We start from the raw sequence: 26,638 nt of genomic DNA on the forward strand, positions 1-26,638 counted from the left end.
TGTAAACAGTAATAAGAAAGCTTTGATAATAACAACAAAAATAAAAATAAAAGGCCCTTTAACAGGCCTAAGAGCGGGAGCACACCCGTACTGGAGTGAAAAATTACCCCCTTCTTTGCAAAAATATAATTATCATTCCTAACCAGAAGGAAGAAACTAAGTACATTCGTTCTTTCGATGGGATACCCAGAAGGTCTCTAGGATTTCTCCACCCGAAAGTGCATCCCCGTGCCGACGTGGCACCCGTCAGAGCGGTATGTACTGGTTGTCGATGGCGCGGACGTGGCCCCGGCCTGGCGCCTCCGCTTCGTAGTCCAAATCGCGGTGCCGGGGGCCAGAGGCCGTGGCCACCCTGCTCAAGCGCAGGCTCTGCGCCAGCTCGGCCGGCGGCGGCACCAGGTGGAAGATCTGCTCCGGCGGGGGGGCCGGGGGGGTCTCGTCGGGGCCTCGGGGGCAGGAGGAGCTGGCGGGGGTGATGCTGAATTCGGGGCTCCAGCTGGGAACGGGCAGGGGGAGAGGGACCGTGCTGCCGGAGCCAGGAGCTGTGGGTGGAAGGGAGAGATAGCAGGTCGGTGGGATGCTCCCGCATCCATCGCCCCTGCTGCAGGTATCGGGGTTGGGGTGCGGGGCACATCCTGCACCCGCCCCAGCTGCAGCAGGGAGCAGCCGGCGGTTTGGGGCAGCTTCTCCTTTCTCGAAAGAGGAAGCCGGGAGCTCGGGAGTCACCTTTTGTACCGCTGCCCGGACGCTTCTGCTTTCCCCCCCGGCATGCAGCCAAGAGGCCCAGCTCTGCCCAGCCCTGAGGCATCTGCATCCATGCCGGGGACCCTCCCGCCAGGACAGGGTCCCCCATCCCTGCACCCCATGGGAACATCCCCATTCCTCCGTGCCCACATACCTTGCGGCTGGGACAGAACGACGACATAGCTGGACAGACGGACATCGCAGGCTGTCCCGCACTCCAGCGGGATGGGGTAGCGATGGAAGTGGTGCAGCATCTCCACGATGGAGGAGAAGCGGAGGTGCTGGACGCGGCACTGGCCCCGCTCTGTCAGCGCCAGCCGCAGGTGCTGTGGGGAGGAACACGGACCTGTTACCTTTCCACTGGCTCCCTTGCTGGAGTAGACGATGGGGGGACATGGGGATATTTGTGGGGGGGGAACAGGGGACACAAACAGCTTTAGCATGATGCGCTGCATCCCCAGCCCGCAGTGCCCGGCTCGCTGCAGGGGGTTTTGCCCCCCAGGGGTGGGGATGGAGCTGCCAGCCCCCTGCAAGCATCAGGGCAGGGACCAGGCAAGGAGAGCATCTCCCTGGGGTGGGATGCAATGGGACAGGGACCGTGCTGGGCACTGCCTGAGGGGCTCCTGTGAGATTCCCCCACCCTGCCCCAGCCCCTCTCCTGCCCGTACCTTTGCTCTGCCCTGGAAGTTGAAGGTAAGCACATACTCGCCGCGGCGTGTCTCACTCTGCCGCACCAGGAAGACGCCATGGCCCTCCAGCCCCCGCAGCTGCACCAGCTGAGCCGCCTTCACGCGGGAGATGGGCCCGTGGAACCAGGGGCAGGAGGAGAGGAACTGCTCCATCTTCGGCCCTGCCACCTCCCCTGGGCCCCCCGGTGTCGCCCCTGCCAGGGCACAGGGATGAGCACCCCAGGGAAGCAGGGACCCTGCCCATTGCCCCCCTCCCCTCTGTCTCTGGCCTCCTGCCATGCCATTTGGGGATGCCCGATCAGCATGGCTGGCCATGGCAGGATGCAGGGACCTCCCTGGTGAGGAACCTCCCCCCTGTCCCTGGGGTCCCCTGGGTGTCCCTGCTGCTCACCTTGGCTGTCGGTGCTGGTGGTGGGGCTGGCGGCCGCGGGGTCGGTGTGCCGGCACGCCAGGAGCTCAGGGTCGCCCATGTCGGACCTGCCGGGGACGGGAGAAGCCAGGCTGAGCGCTGGCAGCGGGGGGCCGGCACGGTGCTGGGGGACATGGAGCGGCTGTCACCATCCCCAGGCCCAGGGACACCCGCCGGGCGCTTACCCCCTGCGCGCACACTCCCGGATCTCAGCCGTCCAGGAGCTGAGCTGCTGCTCGTCCCCTGCCTCGAACACAACATCAGTGGCATTGGTGACCTGGGGGACATCGGAGAGGGACAAAGGGGCTTCAGAGAGAGAGATGTGCATCCCCCACCCACCCACCCACACCTGGGGACCGACCCTGACCCCAGCCACAGCAGAGCATCCCCCACCCCGAATGCCGCATCCTCCCATGTACCCCCTCCCTGGCTGGGAAGAGGAACCGAAATTTGGCATGGGAGCTTTTGGCAGCCACGTGCACCCCGGAGGGTGGGAAAGGCCTTGGGGCCAGCTGAGGAACCCCTTGGCCAGGCCCTACCTTGAGGACGAAGGTATGGAGGTTATCGGGCATCTCGAGGCGTGTGCACCTCCGCACCTCCTGGACGGTGGAGCAGGCGGCGTGCAGCTTCGGCTTGGAGCCCTGCGGAGGGGAGCATGGAGGCTGAGCTGAGCCCCAACACCCCCACACCCCAAAATGCCGCCCTACGTCCCGCTGCTCTGCTGGGATGGGGGTCGAGCCTGCTGGGAGTCACCCGAAGCACAGCAGCCGGCAAGGAAATACCCTGCTCTGCAGGGAAAAACCCCGCTCTGCAGGGAAATACCCCACTGGCAAGGAAATACCCCATGTGGCAAGGAAATACCCTGCCCGGCACTGCCCGGCTGCTGTCAGGGCACCCCGGGGGGGGGCCGAGTGGCGCCCAGAGCGGGGACCCATCTCGGTGACCCCCAAGAACCCAGCAGCAGAGGGATGGGTGGAGGAGAGGAGGGAGAAGGGGGTTCCCAGCATGGCAGTGTGTGCTGGGGAGACTGTGCACCGATGGGCAAATTGGGGTGCAGGCAGGGAGCACCCTGGTTTGGGGGGGGGGGGGTTAGCAGCGCACTTGGCAGTGGCGTGCCGAGAGCTCCCTGCGGCCGCCTGGCCGGTTTGGTGCTGACACAGGCACATGACAAAATGCTGAGCAAACACTTCCAGAAAGGCTAATAATACCCCTCCAGGCAGCTTTCGGTTCCCCTGCTGCCCAGCGCACCCTGTGCGCCGGCAAGTGAGCCGCTGACCACCGCGAGGCTGCGGCATGTGGCACCCACCCAGCCGCCACTGGGACTGGGCTGCATCCAGGGCGATGGCGACACTTCTGGGTGCAAAACCGGGACCCCCACCCCCTGCACTGGTGCTGGGTGATGGAGCCAACCCCTCCATGCTCATCCCCGTGGCCGGAGCCAAGCGCATGGCTCTGCAAGCAAGCTGCCCCGTGCAACCTGAGACAGCCCAACCAGTACCAGTGTGTGCCGGGCACAATCGTCCCTCTGGGCCACGCTTGCTGCCAGCGCAGCATGACAAAATTTTGTCTGGTCGTGATTCACGCGGCAGCTTCAGCATCCCACGGGCTGAGTCACCGCACCCTGCACCGGCCCCAGAGCTCCCCTCCGATCCACGGCCCCCATCCCAGCGCGTGATGCCGGGCTGCAGGCGCTTCGTCAACCAAAGTGCCTGAATTTTGCTCTGAGCTTGCGATGTTTGCAGCAAAGCCACCCCCTCCCTGTCCCTAACCAGCTGCACAACCCCGGGGGGGGGTCCCCCACAAGGTACTGGGGGACACGGCACACTCCACACCGTGCTGGTCACCCAACCAAACCATGTTTGGTTGCTTCTTTTTTCCATTCCCCCCCTTCTTCCTCCCTCCCTCGACACTCTCAACCGAGGACTTGGTGTACTTTGGGGCCGGAAACACAGTGCGAGAGGGATCAGCCCTTATCAGCGCCGAGCTGCACCGAAAAGAAAGTTCTTAGAAGTCATTTGCCGAACGGCATCGTGCAATGGGGTTGGCGCTACCACGGCGGCTCGCGGCACCCCCCGGCCCCGCCGGCAACAGTGATTGCAGCTGCAGCTGCAATCACTGTCGCCGGCGGGGCCGGGGGGTGCCGCGAGCCGCCGCGGTGGTGCCAGTGCTTTATCCCAAAGGAGTTTTATTTTTTTGCCATCCTTGGAAGATAACTGCATCCTCTGCAAAGTCCTGCAGGGACAAAGTGAAGGGGTTGCCCATCCTGGCTGCTTTCCCACCCATGGGCTGTGACATCCAGCACGTCCCCGAGCTCGCCGGCACGGTGGGTGTTATCGGCACACATCCCGACCGCGGTGTTGGGGTCAGCCTCCCACTTTCCTAGGAAGTGGGAAATTCCAGGAAAAGGGATTTCGTCGAAGCCCCCTGCGTCGCTCCCCGGGGAGAGAGCAGACGGGGAGTGTGAAGGGAGAAGGAAATGATGCAGCAGAGAGATACGGCACCCGAAAAACTAGTCTGGCTTCGGAGAAGCGCCTACCGCAGGCACGGTGCCCCCGCCCCCCGAACTGCCGCACCTGACCGCAAGATGCCCTGCTCGATGGTGGCCGCTACCGAGAAAGGGATTTCTTGGTAACCAAAACTGCTCACTCAACACACCGCGTGTTCACTCAGCGCCCACGGGCTGCTTCTCGGCAAGAGAGGTGCCACAGCAGCATCATGGGGCTGGGTACCCCCCTCCGCTGCCGGCTGGGCTTGGGATGCTCAGGATGGGATGGGATGCTCAGGATGCTTGGGATGTTGCCCCAGCTCAGCCCCCAGCCCAACCAGCATCAGCTCCCACCCCAGAGACTTCACCCCACCACTCCCCAGAGGATCCTGTGCACATGGGGGAAACCCCAGCAGAAGGTTGAGCTCCCCCCCAAAATCACCCGGGGACACGATGCCCTGCAAAGTTGCGCTCCCAAGCCCCCAGAACACAGCCACCACCATGCCATCGCTGCGGCATCCCCGGTCCCAACACCCGGCATGCAAAACCGGCCATCCTGGGGCACGACACGGGTGATGTCCGGCTCACAAGGCTGACGGCAGCAGGATCCAGCCCTGCTCCCCCAGACTCCCTCTCCCTGCAGGGGCTGATAGGAGCAAGACACTGCTGGGGACATCGGGCCACTGATGGGGACGACAGTCCTGTCAGCTGGGGACGGAGGTGCCACGCCGGCTATCAGCGCCTACTCAAATTTAGTGCTTGCGAGTGGTGTCCTCCCACCTGTGGTCTGCTGACCCCCCGTATTTGTATTTTTGTTCTTTGCAGGGGATTTTTTCTAGAATTTAAAAATAGGAAGCTTCAGCCAGGCCTCAGCTGTCCCCACTGTCAGGGGACACGGGGCAAACTGGAAGATGGAGGAAATTTACCCCCAGGACAAAACTCCCTCCTGCTCAGAGCATCCCGTTGGAGCCCACGGCTTGACCCAGGGGGGACACCCCACTGCACCCCCATCCCACATCCCTGCATCCCTGACCCCCGGGGGGATCCCTGTGGGGTGTCACGGAGGGGTCCCCGTGGGGCGCAGCGTAGGGAGAACCAGCATGGCACGGGGAGTGCTGCCACGGCATCTGCGGCCACCGCGCACCTGGGGAGGGCAGGACGGCCGGGAGAAAGTGGGGTTTGCCAGCATCTGCCAAATATAGGAAGGAGACCGACGCCAGCTCGGCGCTGTGGTCGTGCCGGGAGCACAAGCTGAAGGTCAGGACAAGGTCACAGCTGCGCTTGGGCGTTGCAGGCGCGGAGCGGAGCTGCTGCGTTTCCGCCTTGCAAACCCTCGGTAACAACTCTCACCGCAGCGCCTTTGCCCGCCACTTTATTTACTACTTGTGTTTACGCGAGGCCAGTGTGCGGGCGGCCACGGTGCCGGTAGGCTGCCCGTGCTGACGAGCGCCGCCAGCTCCTTTCGCGGTGATCCTGCCTCCGGCAGCCTTCACAGCACACCTTTCCGCTTGCTTTTCTGGCTTTCACATGCGAGCGGTGGTGAAACGACCTCCCAGGAGGGCTGGCTCAGCACGGCGGGTCCCCCCTCACCTCCACAAGAAGGATATTTTGGATTTCTATATTTTTTTTTTTGAAGCAAAACTCCTCCCAGCCCGCCCACATGTGCTGGGAAAGCTCTCGCTGTGATTCTCTGAGATGCTGCTGTAAGGAGCACGACCTGCGTGGATGCAGAGGGAACACTGCAGATGCATGGAGTGCTTTTTCCGCTTGGGTGAAGAGGAAGGCAGCCAGTTTTCCAAGAATGAGAGCGAAATGACACTGCCATGCTGCCCACACCCAGGAGAGCTGCGGGTGCCTCTAGGATTGACCGGCAACAGCACTGCCCACGCACCGGCAGGGTGCTGGCACCCACCATCCACCCAGACACCCCTGGGCTCAGCCGATTTCTGCTGGGTCCCCAAAACGCTGACACCACCTGCAATACTGGTTTGTGTGGGAGGGAGCTGGAGCCACCCACCCTTCCCAGCGGATCTGGCCAGTGCCCAGTCCCCCCACTGGCAAAGGCAGCAGTGGCATGGGGATGACAGTGGTGGCACAGCAATGACGGCAGTGGCATGGTGATGATGGTGGTCACACAGCAATGACAGTGGTGGCACAGCAGTGACGGTGGTGGCAGGGGGATGACAGTGGTGGCATGGTGATGATGACAGTGGCATGGCAATGACGGCTGTGGCACGGTGATGAGGGTGGTGGCACAGTGATGACAGCTGTGGCACAGTGATGACTGGTGGCATGGTGATAATGACAGTGGCATGGCAATGATGGCAGTGGCACGGTGATGAGGGTGGTGGCACAGCGATGACGGTGGTGGCAGGGGGATGACAGTGGTGGCACGGTGATGATGACAGTGGCATGGCAATGACGGCTGTGGCATGGCGATGACAGCGATAGCACAACCATGGCGGTGGGGCCGGCTGGCCAAGACTGTGCAGAGCAGAGAGCAAATCCTTCGAGAGCGGCGGGCGCTGCCGCCAGACCCTCCACGCGCCGGGGATTTCCCTGCGTCGGCTCTTTCGCTTCCACTCTGAGTCACGCCACGGGAGGCGGGGAAGCGCCGCGAGCCCTTGTGCAAGGTCCCCGACAGATATGGGTGAGATTTGTTGCTTCTTGTAAATCACAGAGCCCGCCGTGTACCCCTTACGCATGGGACAAACCTCAGCTGGAGCTGCAGCATGCCCAGGCATGGCTCAGCCCCGCCAGACTGCCGGTGGATGGACAGACGGACGGACAGGCAGGCCACTGAGATCTGCAGCGCTGCAAGCACTGGGTTATGCCGGTGTAAAACCACATCCCGCACCCACGGCCCTGGGGAGTTTTGTGAAGTTTCCCAGGAGCACAGAGACATGCAGCCCCATCCCGGGGGATGCCGGGTGAACTGGAGGGGAAACACGTCCCGTTGCCCTGGCACAGGGCAGCAGGGCGGCAACAGGCGTCCTGGGGGGCTGGCGGGAGCGAGGGGCACCAAGGGTCGTGCTCGAGGGTGCAAGGTGTCTGCTGCACCGGCAATTGCCCTCGGGGGTTTGCACCATGGGTAATCCCCACGTTCGTCCTCGGGAACTCTGCATCACAGATAATCCCCGTGTTTGTCCTTGGGAGTTTACACCATGGTTAAGCCCAACGCTCATCCCTGGGGACTTTGCACCATAGATAATCCCAGCGCGTGTCCTTGGGTGGCTGCACCACAGCTAATCCCACTGTTCATCTTCAGGGATTTGCACCACAGCTAATCCCAGCACTCAGCCTCACAGGTTTGCAGCACAGCTAATCCCAGCATCTGTCCTCCAGCAGCTAATCCCAGTGCGCCGGGGGGCTGGTAACACAACTAATCCCAATGCTCCTCCTCGGGCATTTGCACCACGGCTGATCCCAAGGGGACAGGTCCACCCTGGGCAGCCCCATGCCAATGCCAGCGCTGGGGATGGGAGCTGGGATCCCACTGATTCGGGCCATTTCTCTGCACACCCCCGGCCTCTCACATGCCTCCTGCACCCCACATCCACTGCAGGACCCCCCCAGCCCAGCTCACCCCATCAAAGCTTGCTGGGGAGGACCCTAGAGTGGCACACTCTGGCCTCTCTGCCTGCATGCAGAGGCTGTTCACTCTGAAACCTACTGACAGCAGCAGTGAGTGCCATCACAGGGTTCTCTGGTCTGGGCTTGGGGCACTGGGCATAGGAGGTTTCCTGCCTCTGTTAAGCAGAGAAACACGAGCTGATTCCCCGCTGAGGGCTGTTGTGTGAGCTCAAGCCCCCCGGACCCTGGTCATCACCTCCCCAAAAACCCCTCTCTGCCCACCCCAAACCCCGGCCAGCACCCTCAACCCACCAACACCAAAGGGACAAAGGAGTTTCCAAGACACTCTGTCTCTGGGCATCCCCAAAGCTCATGGTAGGGGACAGAGCCATCCCCGAGGGGACCAGGCTCAGCGGTGACAAGAGGCACCGTTGTGCTGGCCTGAAGCGCTGGCTCAGGGGCGGCCAGGGCACAAAGCACCTTCTGTTCCCATCCTGAGTGGCTGCCGAGTGCCGGCAAACGGCGATGCAAGAAAACACAGCCTGGACCCCCACCGACCCACCGAGCCCCTATTTCTTATTAAATTAAACCCAAGACTCTGTGAAACACAACGCCAAGAGCCACCAGGCAAATCCATACCCATGGGGATGGATTTGGGGGGTCTGGCTAGAAACCCCCACCCTGTCCTCGGGGCTGACTGCCCTCTTTGTGCATTGATAAACCTCAGCGGCCGCCGGATCCATGCGAATGAGTCAACACGCCCTTCCCAAAACCCTGCAAATCACCCCAAAACCAGAGAGCCCAGCGGCTCATCTTCACAGTGGGGTTTGGGAAGACGGAGGCTATAAACAGGATCTGTAAACAGGCAACGTTTGCCAGCCCCCTTTTTTTTTTTTTTTTTTATTTTAAGCCAAACTTGCTTCCAGCGTGGGCTGCTTTAATAATTTCCTGGAATAAACAACAAGCACGGAAAGTAAACAAGGTGTCTGTGTGCAAGCGGGAGCCGGCTGCAGCCGGGGACTGAGTCACCCCAGAGCCTGGCCCCGGAGGGCTGGGGGATGTGCGGTGTCCAGCATGGACCCCGTAGGGACACCGTGGTCCCCAGGATGTCCTGGGGTTTTGCATCATCCTGGGGTTTTGCATCACCCAGGACGATGCAAGAGCTTCAAGAGCCCAAGCAGGAGCATTCGCTCCCCCCGGATGGGTATTTTGGTCCCACAGCAGGACCTGCCCCTTGCCCGGCGCTGCGCCCTGCCTGGCTGAAGGAAGCAGATCTTGCCCCAAATGCTTTGTTTTTAACATAATCTCAAGATGACATTGAACATCATGATGCCCATCACAGGCATTGGTCGGAACTGGGACTGGCTGCCTGGCGGGGAGGAGCGTGGTCCCTCCCAGCTGAGCCCCCGCCGCCGGGATGAATCCTTCCAGACCCCACACTGCCTGTGCAGGCTCTCATAAATATTTACCTTTGAAAGAAACAGCACTCAGCCTCGAAACAACCACATCCTGGGCCGTAAAAAAAAAAAAAAGAAAAAGAGAAAAAAAAAAGACACAACCACCCAAAAAACACCACCGGGCATCTCACACTGGCTGCCAGGGCTGAGCGGGACCCATCACGCTCCCACGCCCACCGGCACCCTGCGGCCCCTCGCACCCCCAGCTGCAGGAGGCTCAGGGGGGAAGCGGCACGGTCCTTGAGCTCTTTCCCAGTCCCTTTTCCTGTGATTCACTTAATATCTCCCTTTTTTTTTTTGCTCCCTTCTCAGCTCGCACGTGGTGCTTTCCTACCCGCGCAGCTCTGCAGCATCCGTGCGAGGGAGACGGCCCTGACCGTGAGCAGCCATGCCAGGCAGCAAAGCATCACCGCCGTGAGCAGAGGGGTCACCGTGATGGGGCAACCCCACTCCCAATGACAGCAGGGTGGATTTCAAAGGACAGGGTTAAAAAGAAAGGCAACCCTCCGAGCCCCTCTCCTGCAAACCCCAATAACCCCAGTGCCCGGGGAAGCAGCAGGTTGGGGCTCTGTCCCGCACCCTTCCCCTCGCGACCCAATCTAGCCCCAGCAAGCTCCATCCCAGCAACACAGTTTCCAAAATAAGAAACTCTGCTCTTCAGCAATTAATGCCGGGGCTGTGGTTATGCTGCTAAAAGTGTTTTTTTCCGTGCATGACCAAGGATGGAAAAAGTTGTGGTTAATAAATGACAAATAACCTTTTGTCTCATTGCCCTCCCCCCGCACCCTCACCCTGCGATACCAAAAAAAAGAGGGGGAAAAAAAATAGAAAAAGTCACCACCAAAATCTCAAAAAGCCAAAAGGCCGCCTAGCCCTAGGTGCCTTCGAAGAACGGCGAGTGGTGCAGCGCGCAAAGCAAAGCAGCGAGGGGATGCACCGCCTGCCTTGCTCGGTGGTGAAAGTCTGCAGGCGGGTTTCAGTGCGGCTCCGGGCGCCTCTGGGTGCGGTTTCACCTCTCCCGAGGGAATCGCAGCACACCCAAACCCCTCTGGCTCTTACCCTACGGCAGGTTTCCCGACTCCTGCCCTGGGGATGCCGGGAGAGGGATGCTGGCAGAGGGATGCGGTCCCTGGAGATGCCAGGAGACGGATGCCAGGAGACGGATGTGGTGCCTGGCGATGCCAGGAGAGGGATGCAGTCCCTGGAGATGCCGGGAGAAGGATGCCAGGAGAGGGATGTGGTCCCTAGGGATGCAGGGAGAGGGATGTGGTCCTTAGGGATGCACGGAGAGGGATGTGGTCCCTAGGGATGCAGGGAGAGGGATGTAACCCCAGGGAATGCCAGGAAAGGGATGCAGCTCTCTGGCCACGTGCTGTCCAGCCACCAAGGGACGATGCTACAGGGTCGTTCTTGGCTGGAGGATCAAGGCAGCAACCCCCGCCAGCCTGGGATTGTTTAACATTTTTTATTGCAACAAAGAGAGAAAAAAATGCAGCACGACCCAGCTCGCCCCTGGGTGAACCACGGGGACGAGGGCAGGAGCACACGTGGTCCAGCCCACGCTGGCTTGCAGGATGGAGGACACCAAATGGGATCCAGATCGACACAAATGTGCCTTTCCCCAGGCCAAGTCGATGATGGGACATCGAGATGCTTCCCATCACAGCCAAACTACTTCTTGCAGGGCACCCATTGCCCTCAGGCTCTGGCAAACCCTGGAGGGGTTTGCCAGAGCCTGCAGGCAGCAGGCATCCCATTCATGGTGGCCCTGGGAGGAAAAGACGATTTTGCCTGTTTTTTTGCAGGAACAGAGGAATGGAGGAGCTCACGGGGCCGCAGCGGCAACAAGGGCATTTGTGCATCCAACTTGGCACATCCAGTTTTTAAGCATATTTATAGGTCACTAAGAAGAGGAAAGGCGGTCTGGATTTAAAGCAAAATGTTGTGCTGCAAAAGAAGGGGTTTGCTCAAGTCCCTGCCTGGGATAGGGATGCAAACACAGCTGCTGCTGGGGTCAAGGCTTCCCAAAATGTGGCCTCTCCATCCCTGCAGGCAGCAACTGGCAGCAGCTCCCCCTCCGCCACTGCCTCTCCATATATCCTTGGTTGAGTCACTTAAGACCACGTTTGAGCAGCCCCAATTGCTCCTGGAGGCACAAAGCAGCTCCAGGAGGAACTGGGATGGGGATGGGGACCACAACACCGGGATGTCCCCCACCCTGTGCCTGGCTGGCTGCCGTGCAGAGCCCCAGGCGCCGAAAATCGGAGCCCAGGGGCGCAGGACCTGCTTGCTCAGGAGGTGGTAGTTCTCAGAAACCAGCTTCAGGTGAAAGGAAGGGGAAAAAGAAAGAAAAAAAGGAAGTCAAAGCACTCTCACGCTGAGCAGAGATAAAAATACTGCTCCTCCTGCGGCCACAGCTGAAGACATACAAGCCGTGACACAGGCACCACAGGTTTTCAGCGGAAGGAGTCTTCCCGGCTCGTCTCAGCATGCCATCAATTTACGGGATGCGCTGGATTTCATTAAAATGCTATAAAGAAACCAGCACAAATGCAAATCCCATTTCCCTTCCCCTTCCTGTAAAAACATCTGGTCAACAGAACCGGCTCGGGACACTTCCGCTGCAAATCACAGTTTTCATGGGGTTCAGGAGTTGGCTATACAAAAGGCACTCAGGGCTGGGGCTCAGCTGATGAGCAGGGCAGCCCCAAAACCCTGCAGGGCTGCCCTAAAACATGCAAACCTGTTTTGCCAGCTTTGGCTTAAATTTATGAAGGTGGAGAGGCCTCAGAGCTACCTGATCCTACAAGTTACATGAGAATATATGGTGTGGTAGAAGAGAAAGCCCTTAGTGCTTCCATGGAAAGCAGGGAGGACTGGTGAGCATCACCCTCATACTAGACATCAGAGAATCCATCTAGGCTGCAGGCTTAGGACCATACCCATACAAGCATTACAGATACCCCGATATCCCGCTGCTCCAGGCGCTCTGCATGTCATGATGGCCCCCCTGGTGCTGGGTCCGGCCCCAGCAGCCTCGTGCCACAGAGCATCCTCACCTCACCCTGGCGCCGGTCAGTGGCACGGCACCCTCACATCCCTCCTCTCCCCAGCACACTGTCACCCTCCGGCGTGTCCCCAGGGTGGGGGTCCAGGTACCCCCTGCCCTGCGCTGGGTGCCCTGAGCCCACCAGTGCCCTGCGGCCCGGCTGTGACTCGCTCCCAGGAGAGCAACGGATCCAATCGTCTCCAAATCCCTCCTTTGCAAAACATCCTTTTTCCAGTGCTCGAGGGAGGAAGGAATGATGCCAAAACCAACCCAGCAGCGGCTGCAAGCATGGGAAGCCCCATCTCATCCGGCTGAAGCTCCCGTGAGACCAGCACATCCCTGGGGGATGGGATGCCCACGCCGGGCACTGCCGCAGGGACCGCCGGCAGCTCCGGCATGACTCGCCGGCACTCACCCCTTCACCCAGCCCAGCACAGCACAGGCTGCAGCCACGCAAGCAGTAAATGGGATTAGGGCTCTCCAAAGCGCCCTGCTCCCTCTGATGCCGGGCATGTTACAGGATTACGCTGAGAGGCCCCGTTGGAGCACGCCGGGGGAAAGTAGGGGGGAAAATAAGATAAAAGCTGCCAAAAGCGGAGCGAGGGAGCAATGGCCGAGCTGCAGTGGGGCATTCATGGGGCCACCTCCTTTCCCCACACACCCTGCCTTTCCAAGGTCATTGCAAGGTGCTGAATATTTGGGGGCTTGGATTGATGCTGTAAAGCTGGGCTGAATTTCCATTTACATTGTATTATTTAACGGGTAGAAAGGGAGAAGAGGAGGACACTTCTGGGGAGACCTCAAGGGTGACCAAACTTAACGGTCCAGAGACCAGCCGGAGATGAAAGCACCCAAGGACTGTTTTTACAGTTGCTTATTTAAAACCATTAATCTTCCATGACGATCAACAGCATCTTCAAATAAGGAACAGATCCACGACATGGATGAAAGGCAGCGGCAAAGCTCTGTGAGCATCCCAGGGACAGAGGACAGAGGGGAGGGGGCTCCCCGCAGCCTTCCCCAGGGAGTTATTGTTTATTATTTAGTTATTTTAAAAGGAAAAAAAAAACAAAACAAAACACCAACAAGCTGTTCTGTTCCCATTGCTCCACAGTTTGCCCCCTTGCTGGGTTTGGGGAGTGGGACCAGCACCATAGCAGGCTTTCCACTGCGCCCAGAATCCAGCTGCAGTTACTGGGAAAGGGGCTGGACTGATTCTGCTGTAAAGGAGACAGGATCTGGCCTTGGCCCAGTTAATGAGAAAGGAAGGACCCGCCCGGAGAATATTTGCACAGGAAACAATTTACTCCGGAGACTTGCAAAATCCAGCAAGGAACATCCCTCCTTCCGCAGACCTGGCTGAGAAACCCCGCTGCTCGGGGCCCCGGGGGACCGCAGGGGCCCCGGCCTCGCAGTGTCAGGGACTCACCGGCAAATCTCCGTGGGCCGGAGATTTGTTGCAAACTGCAAGGAATAATGCTGAAGAGCACTGGGTGAACTTGCTAAATGTCTCATTTTAAATGCCTCCCACCCATGGGTCAAAGGCGGTCAGGGGCTGCGGGGAGAAGAATGTGCTGTGCACTGGGCTTGCTTCCCAAGGGGAAGGAGGGGAAGAAAAAAAAGAGAAAAAAGTTTAAAATAAAAAGGGAAAAAGCAGTGATTGCAAGCACCAGGTCCTGGGGGCAGGCGGGATGCACTGGGGGCCTGACTGGGTGCTGGTCCTGTGGGACAAGGGTGCTGTTCTGGTGTGCAAGTGGTGCGATGGCTCTGCTCCCTGCGCGGTGCCCAAAAGCCTTTGGGGAAAAGGCTCAGCAGAAAGGACGGCTCGACTCTCCCCCACGGCTGTGCCGGGTCACTGGAGATTTTACCTGGTGTAAAGGCAGCCAAATCTGCTGCAGCCATAATGTGCACAGGGGAAAAAAAAAATGCGCAGGGGCTTGGTGCCTGGGTGGCGGGGGCACGGGTGGGTGCCCATGGCGGGGCAGGCTTGGCCCCGACTGCCAAAGCCCCCGCGTGCCAGGGAGCACAGCCACCCCCGGGAGGGCATCCCCTCGCTTTGCTTTTATTTTTGGCTCTTGCAAAGCCCCGAGGGCAGGTCTGGGCAACAGCCAGCGAGGATGAGGAGGAGCAAAGCCGGTAGCAAATTTGGCAGCTGTGCCTGAAATAGCACCAGCCCAATGCTTCCTCCCCACTGGCCGGGCTGTTCCCTGCGGCAGGGTCCGATGTGCCCAGTGCTGTCCGGGTGAGCTGGGGTCCAGACCACACGGGCACCCAGCGGTGCTGCCCAGCTGCTGGGAGCACCCTCCAGGAGCCCCAAAGTGATGCTGTTTGGAGCCAGACCTCCCCGTGCCCTGGGATGGGGACATATGGTCCCACAGGGACAAATAACCGCAACCCCTGACTCGACGGAGGAAAACTGGCTTTTACTTTCAGATTTCACAATTTTGGTGTTGTTTCTTTTTTTTTTTTATATATATATTTAATATTGGAGTCGCTTGACAGAAACAGGAGGAATTCAGCCAGCTGCTCCCTGGCCCAACACGGTCCAAAGGCAGGGACAAGGCTCCAGCTCTACCCAAGCATTCCTCCTTCGGGAGCACAAGTTAGCCATCAAAGTTAAACAAGCACAAAAAAAAAAAGGAAAAAGAAAGAGAAAACCCAGCCCATCAGGCCTGCGTAAGACCTGCCATGTGGAGGAACTGTCTTTTTAAAGATTAAACACCATGGCTCCCCCCGCATCGCTCCCCGTTCACTCACATCCTGCATCATCTCCGCTCCAGCCGGCATCTAAGCACCATGGGAGCTCCCTGGGGTAGCAGAGATCTGAATTTCTAGCCACAAAAGTACTTACAAAAAATAAATTTAAAGTCCCTTACAGGTCCTATGGGGCGCAGAGGAAGGCACAGAGCCTAATTTCTATTTTCCCCTTCCTTTCCCAACTTGCCCAGGCAAGCAGATGCCTTGACTGCTGAAGCCACAGCACAGCGGAGACAGGGTGAATTTGGGGTTCACCAGATGTCGTGTCCCTCCCGCCTTGCTGGGATGGGTCGATGGGGCTGGGGATGAGGGGGATGGAGGCCACCAGCCTCTATCCTCAGCTTGTGAGGCAGGCACTCTGCTTCTAGTTGGGAAACCCAGCTTTGGGGTCCCAGCGGGGAGAAATGCAATTGCATCTCGACCGATAGCAATAATTAGCATGCACGTCGCCCTCGGCACGTGGTCACAGCATCTTTCACTCCCCAAACACGAGCCCACAGCGGTAGCTCAGCTCTCCTTCTCAGAGGTCTTAAATAAACAGGGTGCAGCCTTGTGTGGCTGCAGCGGAGTGAGAGCAGTGGCAGAGCAAACCCATCTGGGTCCTGGGCTTGTGCCCAGACACCACTCATAGTGAGAAACCCTTGCGATCAGGGATGCACCGTGGCCCCGCTCCTCCCCGCAGGATGTGCTGGCACCCTGGCATCGTCCCCAACCCACTGCCGAGGGACCCACAGCATCACCTGGCCAAAACGGGCAAGAGCCGGCAGGTCCTTACCTTGGGTGGGTCGAAGAGCTCCAGCACGTACTCCTCGCCGTCAGGCGTCCCTGCTCGCCGCAGCACCAGGCGGCAGCGCTGCCAGCGCGTCCCGCTGTCCAGGGAGGTCTCATCCAGCAGCCCGTACTTGAGGAGCCCCTCCTTGCGCACCTCGAGGGGCTGCTCCCGCGACAGCCCCCATGGCAGGATGCGCTTGCCCAGTCCCGGCTTGAGAGCTGCCTCCGCTGCCGCCTCCCCATCCCCATCCCCGGGGAGGGCATCCGAGGAACGGCGTCGGAAGAGGCTGCGCCAGCTCCTGCGCAGCTGGCTGAGCGAGAAGGGCCGCCGCGCCGGCCCCGCCAGCTCCTCCGAGCTCCAGGACTTGCGCAGCCCCGTTGGGGTGGCCTCGGGGGCTCGACCGGGCTGCTCGGGGCGGGTGCCCAGCTCCACCTCGGCTTTGGTGGCCACCGTGCCCAGGGAGGCGTCCGTGTGCCGACGGTGCGTCTCCCGGTAATCCCGCGCCGGGCCAGCGGGCAGGATGCGGAGCTGGTTCATGGCGAAGCCCTCCTTCACCTCATGGCAGAAGTACTGCTGGAAGAGGTCGGTGAACTGCACCGAGAAGTTCTCGGCGGCCAGGAGGTCATGGTGCGGGTGCTCGGTGGCGAACCGCAGGTAGTGCCGCGCCAGCTCCTTGGCGGTGCTGATGGCGTGCAGCTCGCAGAACTCATGCCAGCCCCGGGGATACGCTGGCGTGCCGGCTGGCAGAGCGTGCCCATTCATTGCCGTGGCTCCAGCGAGGCGGCCGCGCTGCAAGACAGAGCACACCGGTGGCGTCAGGGGGGCCCCAACACCCCGACACCTCCGCCCCCGACCCCTGCAGCCCCTGGCTGGTGCGGCTGCATGCCGCTCTGGATGCGTACCCACAGGGCCAGTGGCCCAGGGCACGCTGTGGTTAGCTTGGTCCCTGGTCAAAGCCGCTTCATTCACCAGGGCACAGCACGGGGACAGGCGCTGCAGCTGGCGCAGAGGTGGCCGGCTCCCCGGTGAGCGGCACAGCCGCATGAGCAACCGCTACGGCTCGCCACTTATCACAGGCAGTGGCCATGCATGATGCCAAGCGCCCAGCCCTGCCGCAGCGCCTCGCATCCCCATTCCCACCTGGCAGGGCCGTGCCTCAGTTTCCCCACCTGTGAGGTGGGGTGCAGGCAGGTCCCCGAGCAGGGCGTCTGCGCAGCTTCCTGCCAGCACAGCTGCCTGCAGCTGCCCGCCGCCCTGTGGGGACGCCCGGCCAGGCCGCATCCGCTCTCCTCCTGCCAAGGCTTCGCAGCGCCGATGGGTTTCCCTCCAGGGACCTATTTCAACAGAGCTGATAAAACTGGAGTGGGGGCGGGAGGGGAGGAAACAACTTGAAAAGCTGCAGAAATCCAGGGACGGAGCTGCCTCGCCTGCCAGATCCACCCGGCCCCACTGGCCTGGGGAGACACGGCTGCGCTGCCAGCACAGCCAGGGATGAGCGCATGTCCCTGGGGGAAAGCTCCACTGCCTGTGGGACCGAGGGGCTGTTGGGCTCTGGCAAACCACGCCATATCTCTGCCCCGAGCAGATTTTGCCGCGAGGCCAATCTGACGGGCACCCCTGGCCAGCATGCAGCCGCCCCAGCGTGCCTGGCCGAGCCCAGCAGCAGCGTTCCCCACGGCCAGCCCGGCTGCACCACGCTGCTTACCGCCGAACCTCGTGCTCACCCGCGGCACTTATCAGGGCCATGCACTCCGCTTAGGCAGGAAACATCAGCCAACCCACCCGGATCCTGACGTGCCGGCACAGGCACTGCCACCTCCCCAAAACTTCAGCCGCCCGGCGGCAGCGCCCCAGCTGCTGGAGGGGAGGAAAAGTGATTGCATATGTTGGGGGGAGGAAAAATTAAAAAAAAAAAACAAAACGAGGGGCCGGGAGGAAGCGAGCGGGGCGACGCAGAGCGCGGCGGATCTTGTTTGCAGCCAGGGAGGCGATAACGCCGGGAAGCGGACCTCTATCTCTGCCCACCCACCGCCCTTCCTAGTACGTCCTGCAAAGTTTCTAGGCGAGGGGAGATGTTATCTGCCCCCCGCCAGCCTCGCCGGGGCCCGGCTTCTCAGAAGAGCCACCCGAGGCTCGGGGCCGGCCGGCGTTGCGGTGGTGCTGGGTGTGCGCCTGCCTGCGGCCCGGCCGAACCCCCCGGCGGGGCCCCCGCGTGCGGCCGTCTATCAGCACCGCCAGCCTGCCAATGACTCAGCATCCTCCGGCTGCGCTCCCGCTTCCTCCAGGCGCCTGGGAATTGCCACCGCAGCCACCGGCACTGCCGGTATGCTTGGCAGGATGCTCCCCCAAGATGCAGAGGGAAGTGGGGCACCCGTGTGGATGGCTCCTCAGGCGAGCGGGAGATTCCCAGGACAGGGAATTCGCCTTCCAAGTTTTCGGGCTCATTCTGCGCTGGCTTCACGAGAGGTTTGCGGCATGGGAAAAGCCAGGCTTCGCCTGCGTCACGCGGCGGGAAGCAGCCGAAGGCCGTCTCCGGTAGCAACGTGCTTTTTCCAACCAGCACGATGATGGGAAATACACCCCCAGCACTTCCTCCTGCCGGCACTGGCACAAACCGCGATGCTGTCCTCCCTGCTCTTGCCCGGCGCACTTCTCACGTGGAAATGGCTATCCTGGCTATCCCGGCTGAATCCACGCTTGAGCTACTGCAGCAACATCCCGCTCCTCTGCCTAGCCCCAGGTTTTGGCAGGGACATGGCACAGGGATGCGAGTGCCCGCTGCCGCATGGGATTCTCCCTGCTCCAGCCCATCGCGCTCCACGATGCCGGAATTCAGCAGCCAGTGGCTTTAAGGCAGACTTTACATCCGCATCCCTTATACCCCATACTTTCCTATGAGGGGCTCCTGGCCGTCCTGCAGGTCAGCGCCGAGCCGAAGGACTTGTCGCAACGGCTAATTGCTTTAATTTGCACCGAATGGAGAATTCAGCCCACCCTCGGACACACCATGGGCTGGTTGGGATGGGGGGCTAACATCCCCCCCAGCCACTGGAAGAGCTGTACGCCACACAGCCCACCCCGTCTCAGGGCTGTTTTGGGTGCTGGGGTTGTTTTGGGGTGCTGGGTCAGGAGCTCAAGGAAGAGCAGGACGGGACGGACCGGCCGCCAGCTGGCTTTGATGCGGGCTGGGATGGCGAGCCCCAGCTTGTGCAGGATCCAGCCCTGCAGCCAAGCCACCCCCGGGAGATTTCATTAAACTCTTGCCCAACCTGGCGAGTGTTGCTGCGGCAGCGGGTGCTGGCACCGGCTGGGACAGTAACCTGAGGCCATGGCTTGGATCCGGCAATGGGTTATTCGTGCCTTCATGGTGGCAAAAATCCCAGTAAATGCATTTGTTGTTTAATTGTACTCAGAGGAGCCCGCAGCACCGAGCAGTGCCAGGGCAATGCCAGGAGCCAGCGCCGCAGCTCTGCCACCCGCTCCTGGAGGATGAAAGGTTCGGAGCCAGCTGGCCAGCCCTGCCACGGAGGGGCTGCAGGATCCAGCCCGCCACCTTCCCACCGCAAAACAGCTACGCAGGGGGCTGCGGCTGCACAGGAAGGGCACCCTCCAGCACCCAGCGCTGCAAATCCAGCCTCAAAGGGAAACGTTACAGAGCAGAGACCGTGTCGCCGTGCCCGGCGCCGAGTGAGGCGTGCTCACACATGCACGCGTCCACAGGCGGCCCTGGAGCATGTGCAGCACAGCCAGCGCGCCGCGATCTGAAAATGAAACCAGCCTCGACTCCTTGCCACTACTCTCCACGCCAGGAAAACGCACACCAGCAATGTAAATAGGAAATTGGATTTATGTGCCAGCTCTCCCAGCGACAACTGTTCCCCAACCGGAGGAAAAGTGGCCGGCGGCATTTTCAGCTCCCTTTTATAAGCACAGCGCTATTCAAAACTCACCCCGAGGACTATTTTCAGGAGGGAACGAAGCGAGGGGCTGGGAGACGCCCTCGCCGGCCCCACAGCTCCCGGCATCCCGAGTGGCAGAAATACAAAGTTCCCACAATCCCAAGAGCAGGAACATTGTTCCTTCCCAGGATGTCCTCCATGAAAAGAGCTATTCTGAGCTGGCAGCAGCCTTTCTTGGCACGGCCCCGCAGCCCGCTCGCGAGGCGGCTATAAAAAGCTGGGTTACAATGAACAGCACTTTTCAATGGGAGAGCATCCGGTGCGGGGGGCTCAGGGGGGATGAGGGTCCCCGGGGGGGGTTCGGGGGATGCGGGTCCCCGGGGGCCAGCCTGCCAGGGGTGGGCTCGCAAGGGCTGGGTGATGTGGAGCATCCCCTTGGGATGGTGCTGGTGCAGCCTTGCAGCCTCTCTCTGCATCCCGATGCCCCAGGGACTGGGGCAGCGGACGCTGCAGGACCAGCTGGATGTGACCCTGGGTTGAGAGCGTAGAGGGGGACAAGCGGAGAGGTGCAGCCATTTGGGGATGGGCACTGGGATGCAGCTGCTCAGCAAGGCAGAAGGTCTGGTGCAGGGGGAGAGGTGGGAAAGGGTCCAGCTGCAGCCTCCTGATGCGGGATAAAGCGGGGAATGGAGGACAGCATCCCAAATTCGCCCTCCTCCAAGCTGGGACACAACATGACGTGTTCACACCACGTCCCCTGCCTTGGGCACGCTCGCTGCAGAGCGAGCACAGCCATGGAAAGCAGCCCCGACTCCACGCTCAGAGAAAGCCCCATGAAGTTTTATTGCTGCCCTTCAGCCGAGCCTCTTCTCCCTTCCAGCAGCCCGCTTTCACCAGTGGGTAAATATTGCTGATTTACCCTGAGCAGAACAGAAAGCCCCAGCCCATGCACCCAGGGCAGCAGAGCCCTGGGGGGGGGACTCCGTGGGAGGCAGGGAGGATGACAGGGGCCCTGTCACCCCCCCAAAACAGCACCCACGTATTTACAGCATCACTATAAAACAGCTGAGGCCATTTGTGCGTCAGGCCAGCACAACCCAGAGCAGACACTGCCTGGCACCGTCCTGCTCTTCTCTCTGGGAGCAGCCCCCTGTGGTGGTGTGGATTCTCTGGGGTCTTGTAGAGGGTGATGGCACAGAATCGCATCTCTGAGAGCCATCGTTCCCTACGACCTGCCGGCTGTTTCCACGAAAGCTGGAGGACCTCAGGGGGGGCTCCGGACCTTCCTTCCCTCTCCTTTGGCTGAACCAAATCAACAAACTCAAAAGCAACAGAGGAGCAGGTCGGAGAGACCCCACCGCACACTCACATAGGCTGTGTTTTCTTAGGAAAGTGGCTTAAAAGCTGGGAGGTTTGGGGGGGCTGATTTTGCTCTCCTATCCCCACCTTCTCACAGGACATACCCCTTATTTGACCACCCAGTGCTACACAGCTTGCTATATTAAAGGCCAGAGCTGGCCTTAATCAACGGCTCTGCGTGGGCTGAGCAGCACTGCAGACCTCTGGGGATGCGGCCGATGTTACAGCACTTTAAATCCAGGGGAAATCCACCCATTTGGCTTCCCCTGATCACTCCCCTGGGACAGGCAGGATGGAGACAGGCCATCCCGAACCCACCTCGGGCCAAATGCAAGCTCCAGGCTCGCTTGGCCTGCAGGAACTCACTGGGACAAGCCGCTGCGGCCAGCCCAGCTCCCCAAAGACCCTCTGCCTGCTCCTGTCGACCCAAGTGCCCCTCACCGTGGCTTCTGGCACCCTGCAGCCCACTTTACATCATCACGCTCTCCTACACCCACTGCCTGCGGGGAAAAGCCCAGCAGCGGGGTGGCATCTTTCGACAGGGTTTGTTTTGTTGCATGAAATGAATCGCTGCAGTGTAGGCGTGGGAGAAGCCGGGTGCAGGGAGCGCTGCCGGGGGAGCGGCCAGCTGCGGGTCCCCGGCTTCTCCCATGGGGACAGGGGGGGACCTGCCAGCAGCTCAGCTCCCCACCAACCTGGCTCTCCCTCCCCACCACAGCAGTGCCCTCAGGGCTGGATTTGGCTCTTCCTCCTCACCGAGCTGTGGCAGCACTGGCAGTACCACAAACCCCACCAGTGCCAAGCTCTTGCACTTTCACTTTGTCTCACCCGCTGGGATTTGTCCTGACGTCTTCGTAGTGCCAGGGTCGGTCCCGGCAGCCCCATGGCTGTGCGGGCGCATGGGTGGGGAGGGTTTGCTCTGCGTGAGGGGGACATAAGACCCCTCAAAAGCCACCGGCACTTGCACCCAAATCTCTCCGGTGCAATACATGGTGCTGGCAGATCCACTGCCCTGTGGCCTTCAGCGAAACCAAAACGGATTTTTTTAGAGGCAATAAAGACATAAAAGCAGAGGAGAAAATAAAGCTGTATTGGGGGCGGGGGGAATGAACAGGGACAAGGCTTTCCTGCACCAAAAGCAAGTTAAAAAGAAATCCGAGGCGTTGATCTAGTTCCAAACAAGTCAAAGCGAAACCTGCCAGTAATTTCACAGGCCTTTAAACTCCAATCCCGTAACCTGCCAGCAAAGCCCGACGACAGACAGGGACATGCGAGAGCAGGCAGCGCCAGGTCCCCATGCCGGCCACCTCCTCCTCCGCCTGCTTTTCCTACCTAAGTGCAGCAACCCAAAAAGTCCCCGGGCCACCAGCCCACAACTCCAGCACATCTTGAATCAATTTGCAAGAACAATATCGAAATCGCAGCTCGACAACTTGTCTCGGTTTCCTTGGCAGTAAATCCCAGCCCGGGCAGCAATGACCGTGTTACTGCCGCTGCCGGAGCCAGTGGGTCCGGGCTCTTTGCGGGTGACCCCACCAGGGCTTGGCATGGGCAGGACTGGGCACGCCGGCAGGGCATGGGGAGGCCAGCAGGACGCTGCCTGCCGATGCATCGTCCTCATGCTCCGAGACCCCGCGCCTGCCAAGCTGGGCAGCACCTGTGAGCCAACAAAGTCCACAGGGAGCAGAAAGCCAGAGGAGCCGCTTGGCAGGCTCTGGCTGGCACCTCCACTTGGCGCTCGCAGCGGGCATGGGGGCAGAGGAGAAGGGGGCAGTGGGGTGGGCAGGCAGGGCATGGCCCCCACGGGCAGGACAGCACCCTGCAGGGGCAGCTGGGGCAGGTGGGCATCACCCCACGGGGTCCTGCGCCCTCCAAAAGGGCTGCAGGGGTCTGGGGGCAGGTGGAGGAGAGGGGCAGGGCTGGCTCCAGGGGTCCCCAGGATAGGGGTGCTGGGAAATGGGGGACCTTGAGGGGGGCAGGGATCCTAGAAAAGGGGGTGCTCTGGGGTAAAGGGGTGCTGGAAAGATGGGGGTCCCCAGGATTGGGGGTCCCCACAGGGGAACAGGGCCCCTGGGATAGGAAGTGCCCACGGGGAGGGGGGCAGCGCTGGGAGGACGGGGGTCCCCGACGGTGACCACGGCCGCCGGACGGAGGGAACCAGAGGATGAGGCCCGGGATTGGCGTGTCCCCCCCGCAGAAAAGGGGTGCGGGGAGAGGTCGGAGGGCTCGGGGCTGGCAGAGGAGGGGAATCCCGCTCCCGCAGCGGCGGCGCTGGGGCTCCGCGGGAGGAGGGCGGCCGCGCTGCCTCCTCCCGCTCGCCCGGACCCCGCCGCCACTTTCGCTTTGCAGCGGCCGCTTCCCGGGGACGCCCGTCCCGGTACAGCCCAGCCCAGCCCAGCCCGGTAAAGCCACGGCACGGCTCGGTCCCGCTGCGGTTACCTGCAGGAGAAGGCGTCCGGCTGCCGCTCGCCCATGGTGGAGCGCGGCGGAGCGCCCGGGGACGGGACGGGACGGGACGGCGGGGGCGGGACGGGGCGCACGGCTCGGCACGGCTCCGTACGGCTCGGCACGGCTCCGTGCGGCTCGGCACGGCTCGGCGCGGCTCCGTGCGGCTCGGCACGGCTCGGCACGGCACGGCACGGCTCCGTACGGGTCGGCACGGCTCGGCTCAGGCAGGAAACCGGGGCAGGCGGCTCCGCATTTCCGCCGAGCGGAGCCGCGGCGGCGCGGGGCGCGGACCCCGGCCCCGGGCGGGTTATGTAAAGCGGAGCGGCGCGGCCGAGGGCGGAGGCTGCGCGGGGGCGGAGCGGAGGGGCCGCACAGTCTGGCTGTCCCTCCGTCCGTCCGTCCGTCCGTCCGTCCGTCCGTCCGTCCCGCCGGCAGCTCCGCGGGTGCGCATCGCTCCGCACCGCCCCTCCCCGCCGCCGTGCCTTTATCTTATCTCATCCGCGCCCGCGGAGGCAGCGGCATAAACAGCTCGGCTGCGCTCGTGGGGGTTGTTGGGGTTTTGGGTTGTTTTTTTTTTTAGTTTTTATGACTTTTACAATTTTTTTTCTCTGTGGATTTGGGGGTGTCCGGGCACCGCAGCTCCCCGCGGCCCCAGCCTGGTCCCTGCCCCTCGGGGGTCGGGAGGCAGCCCGAGCGCGGGGCGGTTGGGGGGCTCGGGAGGGGTGTGTGCAGGCGAACACCCCGCTTTCCTGGTCCTGCCCCGCCGCGTCCTCCCACGGCCCCGCGGCCTGCGACCCAAGGGACCTCTGTGGTGGCGACAGTGGGTGAGACGCCGTCTCAAACCCCATTTCTCATCATTTTCCTCTGCCTTTCAGTCGAGGAAATTATCTTGCTTGTGAAAAGCACCACAGGGCACTGCCCACACCCGGCGGCAGCGGATCAGGTCACAGGGCCCGCAGTTGTCCCACACCGTGGGCGAGGGCTTCAGCCGTGACGAACGGAGCCGTCGCAGTGTCCCTCCAGTGCCGAGCAGGGCTGGGGACTGGGGTGGGAACACGCGGGCCAGGCTTGGCTGTCCCAGGGCTGTACTGGTGCCATCCCACCCCAGGGGAACAGGGGTGGCATGGCAGAGCTGCGTCCATCCACCCTGGGAGCCTCAGGAGATAGGATAATAAACTTTCACTGCACCTTTTTCCAGGAAAGGGATGGTTTGTGGTCTGTACCATCACATCTGGCCCATCGACTTCTCACATCCGCATCACCGGCTGTCCCAAGAGCTCCTCCGGGGCCTCGTCCTCCCCAAGCAGCAGCAGCACCAGGGACGGAGGGGCTCTCCTTGGCCCGCAAGCCCCCACGCAGGTGCTGCTCATGCTGGGCATGCAAGAGCTGTGGCGGAGCAGCCCTGCCCGGGGGCTGGCGCTCATCCAGCACACCAAACCGGGGAAACCCAGGGAGGTGGCAGCTGGGATTTTACAGACACCACGCAATTGATTTGTGGGTGTTGGGGAGGTGAAAGCTGCAGGATTTTGCCCTCGGAGAGCAGGCTGAGGCACGCTGAGCTGTTGGTGAACGGGCATCTGTGTGCCACCACCAGCAGGCTCTATCCTCAGTGATGCTTTAAAACACCCCAGTCGCTCACCCCGCTATTCCCAATCCTTTCCCTTCCAACGGGGAAAAGACTGAAACAGGACCCCCCCGCTGGTGCTGTGCCCTGGGGCTGGCACATCCCTGGGCTGCTGCCGGTGCGGACGCAGCCCCGCTGCCCCCCTTCAGCCCCCCAGAGCAGAGCAGAGCTTTCCTGCAGGGCTACAGCCCCACGCTCCCCTTGGGCACTGCCTGCGCCAGGGTCCGGGTGACTCCACAACCATCCAGCCCTCCCCAGACCTCACAGGGAAGTGGCTGGGAGCAGCTGACGTGATAAAATCTTACCTTAAAAGCTGCTTTATAATTCCTCCCGCCGTTGCTTCATGCATAATTGCACCTTCTGGCTTTTTTTCTGAGTACAGGCGAGCGGTCGGCAGAGCTTGCTGCCTGCCCTCCTTCCCACGGGCGGCTGTCCCAGCTCACAGCTATTGCACACTTTTCTTTATGAGCTTCATCTATTTCAAAAGTGCCCTCTTAGCGTCCTCAGCCCCCGTGGCCTGAGATTTCTCTTTTGTTTTGCTTCCTGTATGGATTTTCTACAGTCCCTAACTGCTAATTCACTACCACCGACTTCTGCTTTTTCTGTTTGTTTAAGCAGAGCTGCGCAGATGCCCTTGTACACGCACACACACGCCGCCGCTTCCCTTCCGCTCTGCCTCGCGTTCAGCTTTTAACCATTGCTGCCTTCTTCTCCTGTAAAAGCCTTAACCGGCTTCCAACTGGCCTTCCCACTTCTCTCTTTAACTCCCACCCTCTGGCCCGCTTCGTTTTCACAATGAGTGGGGTGGTTTGGAAGTGGTGCGTCGGCATTTCCTGGGGTGGGATGTGATCGGCTGCGGGTGTCCTCTGCCATCCCACAGTGAGATGAGGGTCCCCCCCTTTTCTGCCCAGAGAGGGTCTGGGGGTGACATTTGGAAATGTTTGGCTATGGGGGTCTGCGCTGAGCTGGCAATGCCCCCCCCCCAAAATCTCAGCCGGGCTTTTATGCACCCCTTCAGAGGGCAGGGCGGGCGATGGGCAGGGCGGGGATGCGCAGGGTGGTGGCGGGCAGGGTGGTGGTGGGCAGGGGGGGGACGGAGGGGGTGCCCCGCGGGCTGGCTGCCCCCCGCAGCCCCGCCGAGCCCCGTCCCTGGGCTCCAGCTGCCCTCTCCCGGGCACCCGCCGCACTGCACGCCGCCTCCGGCCCTCCCCAGCCCGGCTGCGCCCCGCTGCCCGCCCGCCCCTCCCGCCGGCAGCGCGGCCCCCCCGCCCGGGTGCCCGACCCCCGGGTCCCAGGCCGGAGACCTGCGTGGGACGGTGAATCTCGCGTGGGACCGGAGCGGGATAGGGGTGCCCGCACCCCAAAATGCACCG

The 26,638-nt window shown here is 61.4% G+C and overlaps 1 protein-coding gene across 10 annotated transcripts; it reads right to left on the bottom strand.

Moving 5' to 3' along the window:
* SH2B3 (SH2B adaptor protein 3) lies at window positions 1–25,924 on the bottom strand. 10 transcript variants are annotated; one of them, XM_087754533.1, is made up of 9 exons: window positions 25,571–25,924; window positions 15,939–16,724; window positions 10,417–10,659; window positions 2,382–2,483; window positions 2,028–2,119; window positions 1,825–1,910; window positions 1,413–1,627; window positions 899–1,070; window positions 1–542 (listed from the first exon to the last, which is right to left on the bottom strand). In XM_087754533.1, the coding sequence occupies exons 2-9, from the start codon at window positions 16,695–16,697 to the stop codon at window positions 247–249; spliced, it is 1,965 nt and encodes a 654-aa protein (XP_087610659.1). In that variant the 5' UTR covers window positions 16,698–16,724; window positions 25,571–25,924; the 3' UTR covers window positions 1–246. The 10 variants fall into 10 exon arrangements, with proteins under 10 accessions (XP_087610659.1, XP_087610664.1, XP_087610655.1 ...); XM_087754538.1 differs by lacking the exon at window positions 25,571–25,924 and adding an exon at window positions 24,830–25,016; XM_087754529.1 differs by lacking the exon at window positions 25,571–25,924 and adding an exon at window positions 23,633–23,766.
* Window positions 25,925–26,638: the final 714 nt, after the last annotated feature.

Source organism: Nipponia nippon, unplaced genomic scaffold (genome assembly GCF_047370975.1).
Source record: "Nipponia nippon isolate SJK-2023a ecotype South Korea unplaced genomic scaffold, ASM4737097v1 scaffold_18, whole genome shotgun sequence".
NCBI classification, from domain to species: Eukaryota; Metazoa; Chordata; class Aves; order Pelecaniformes; family Threskiornithidae; genus Nipponia; species Nipponia nippon.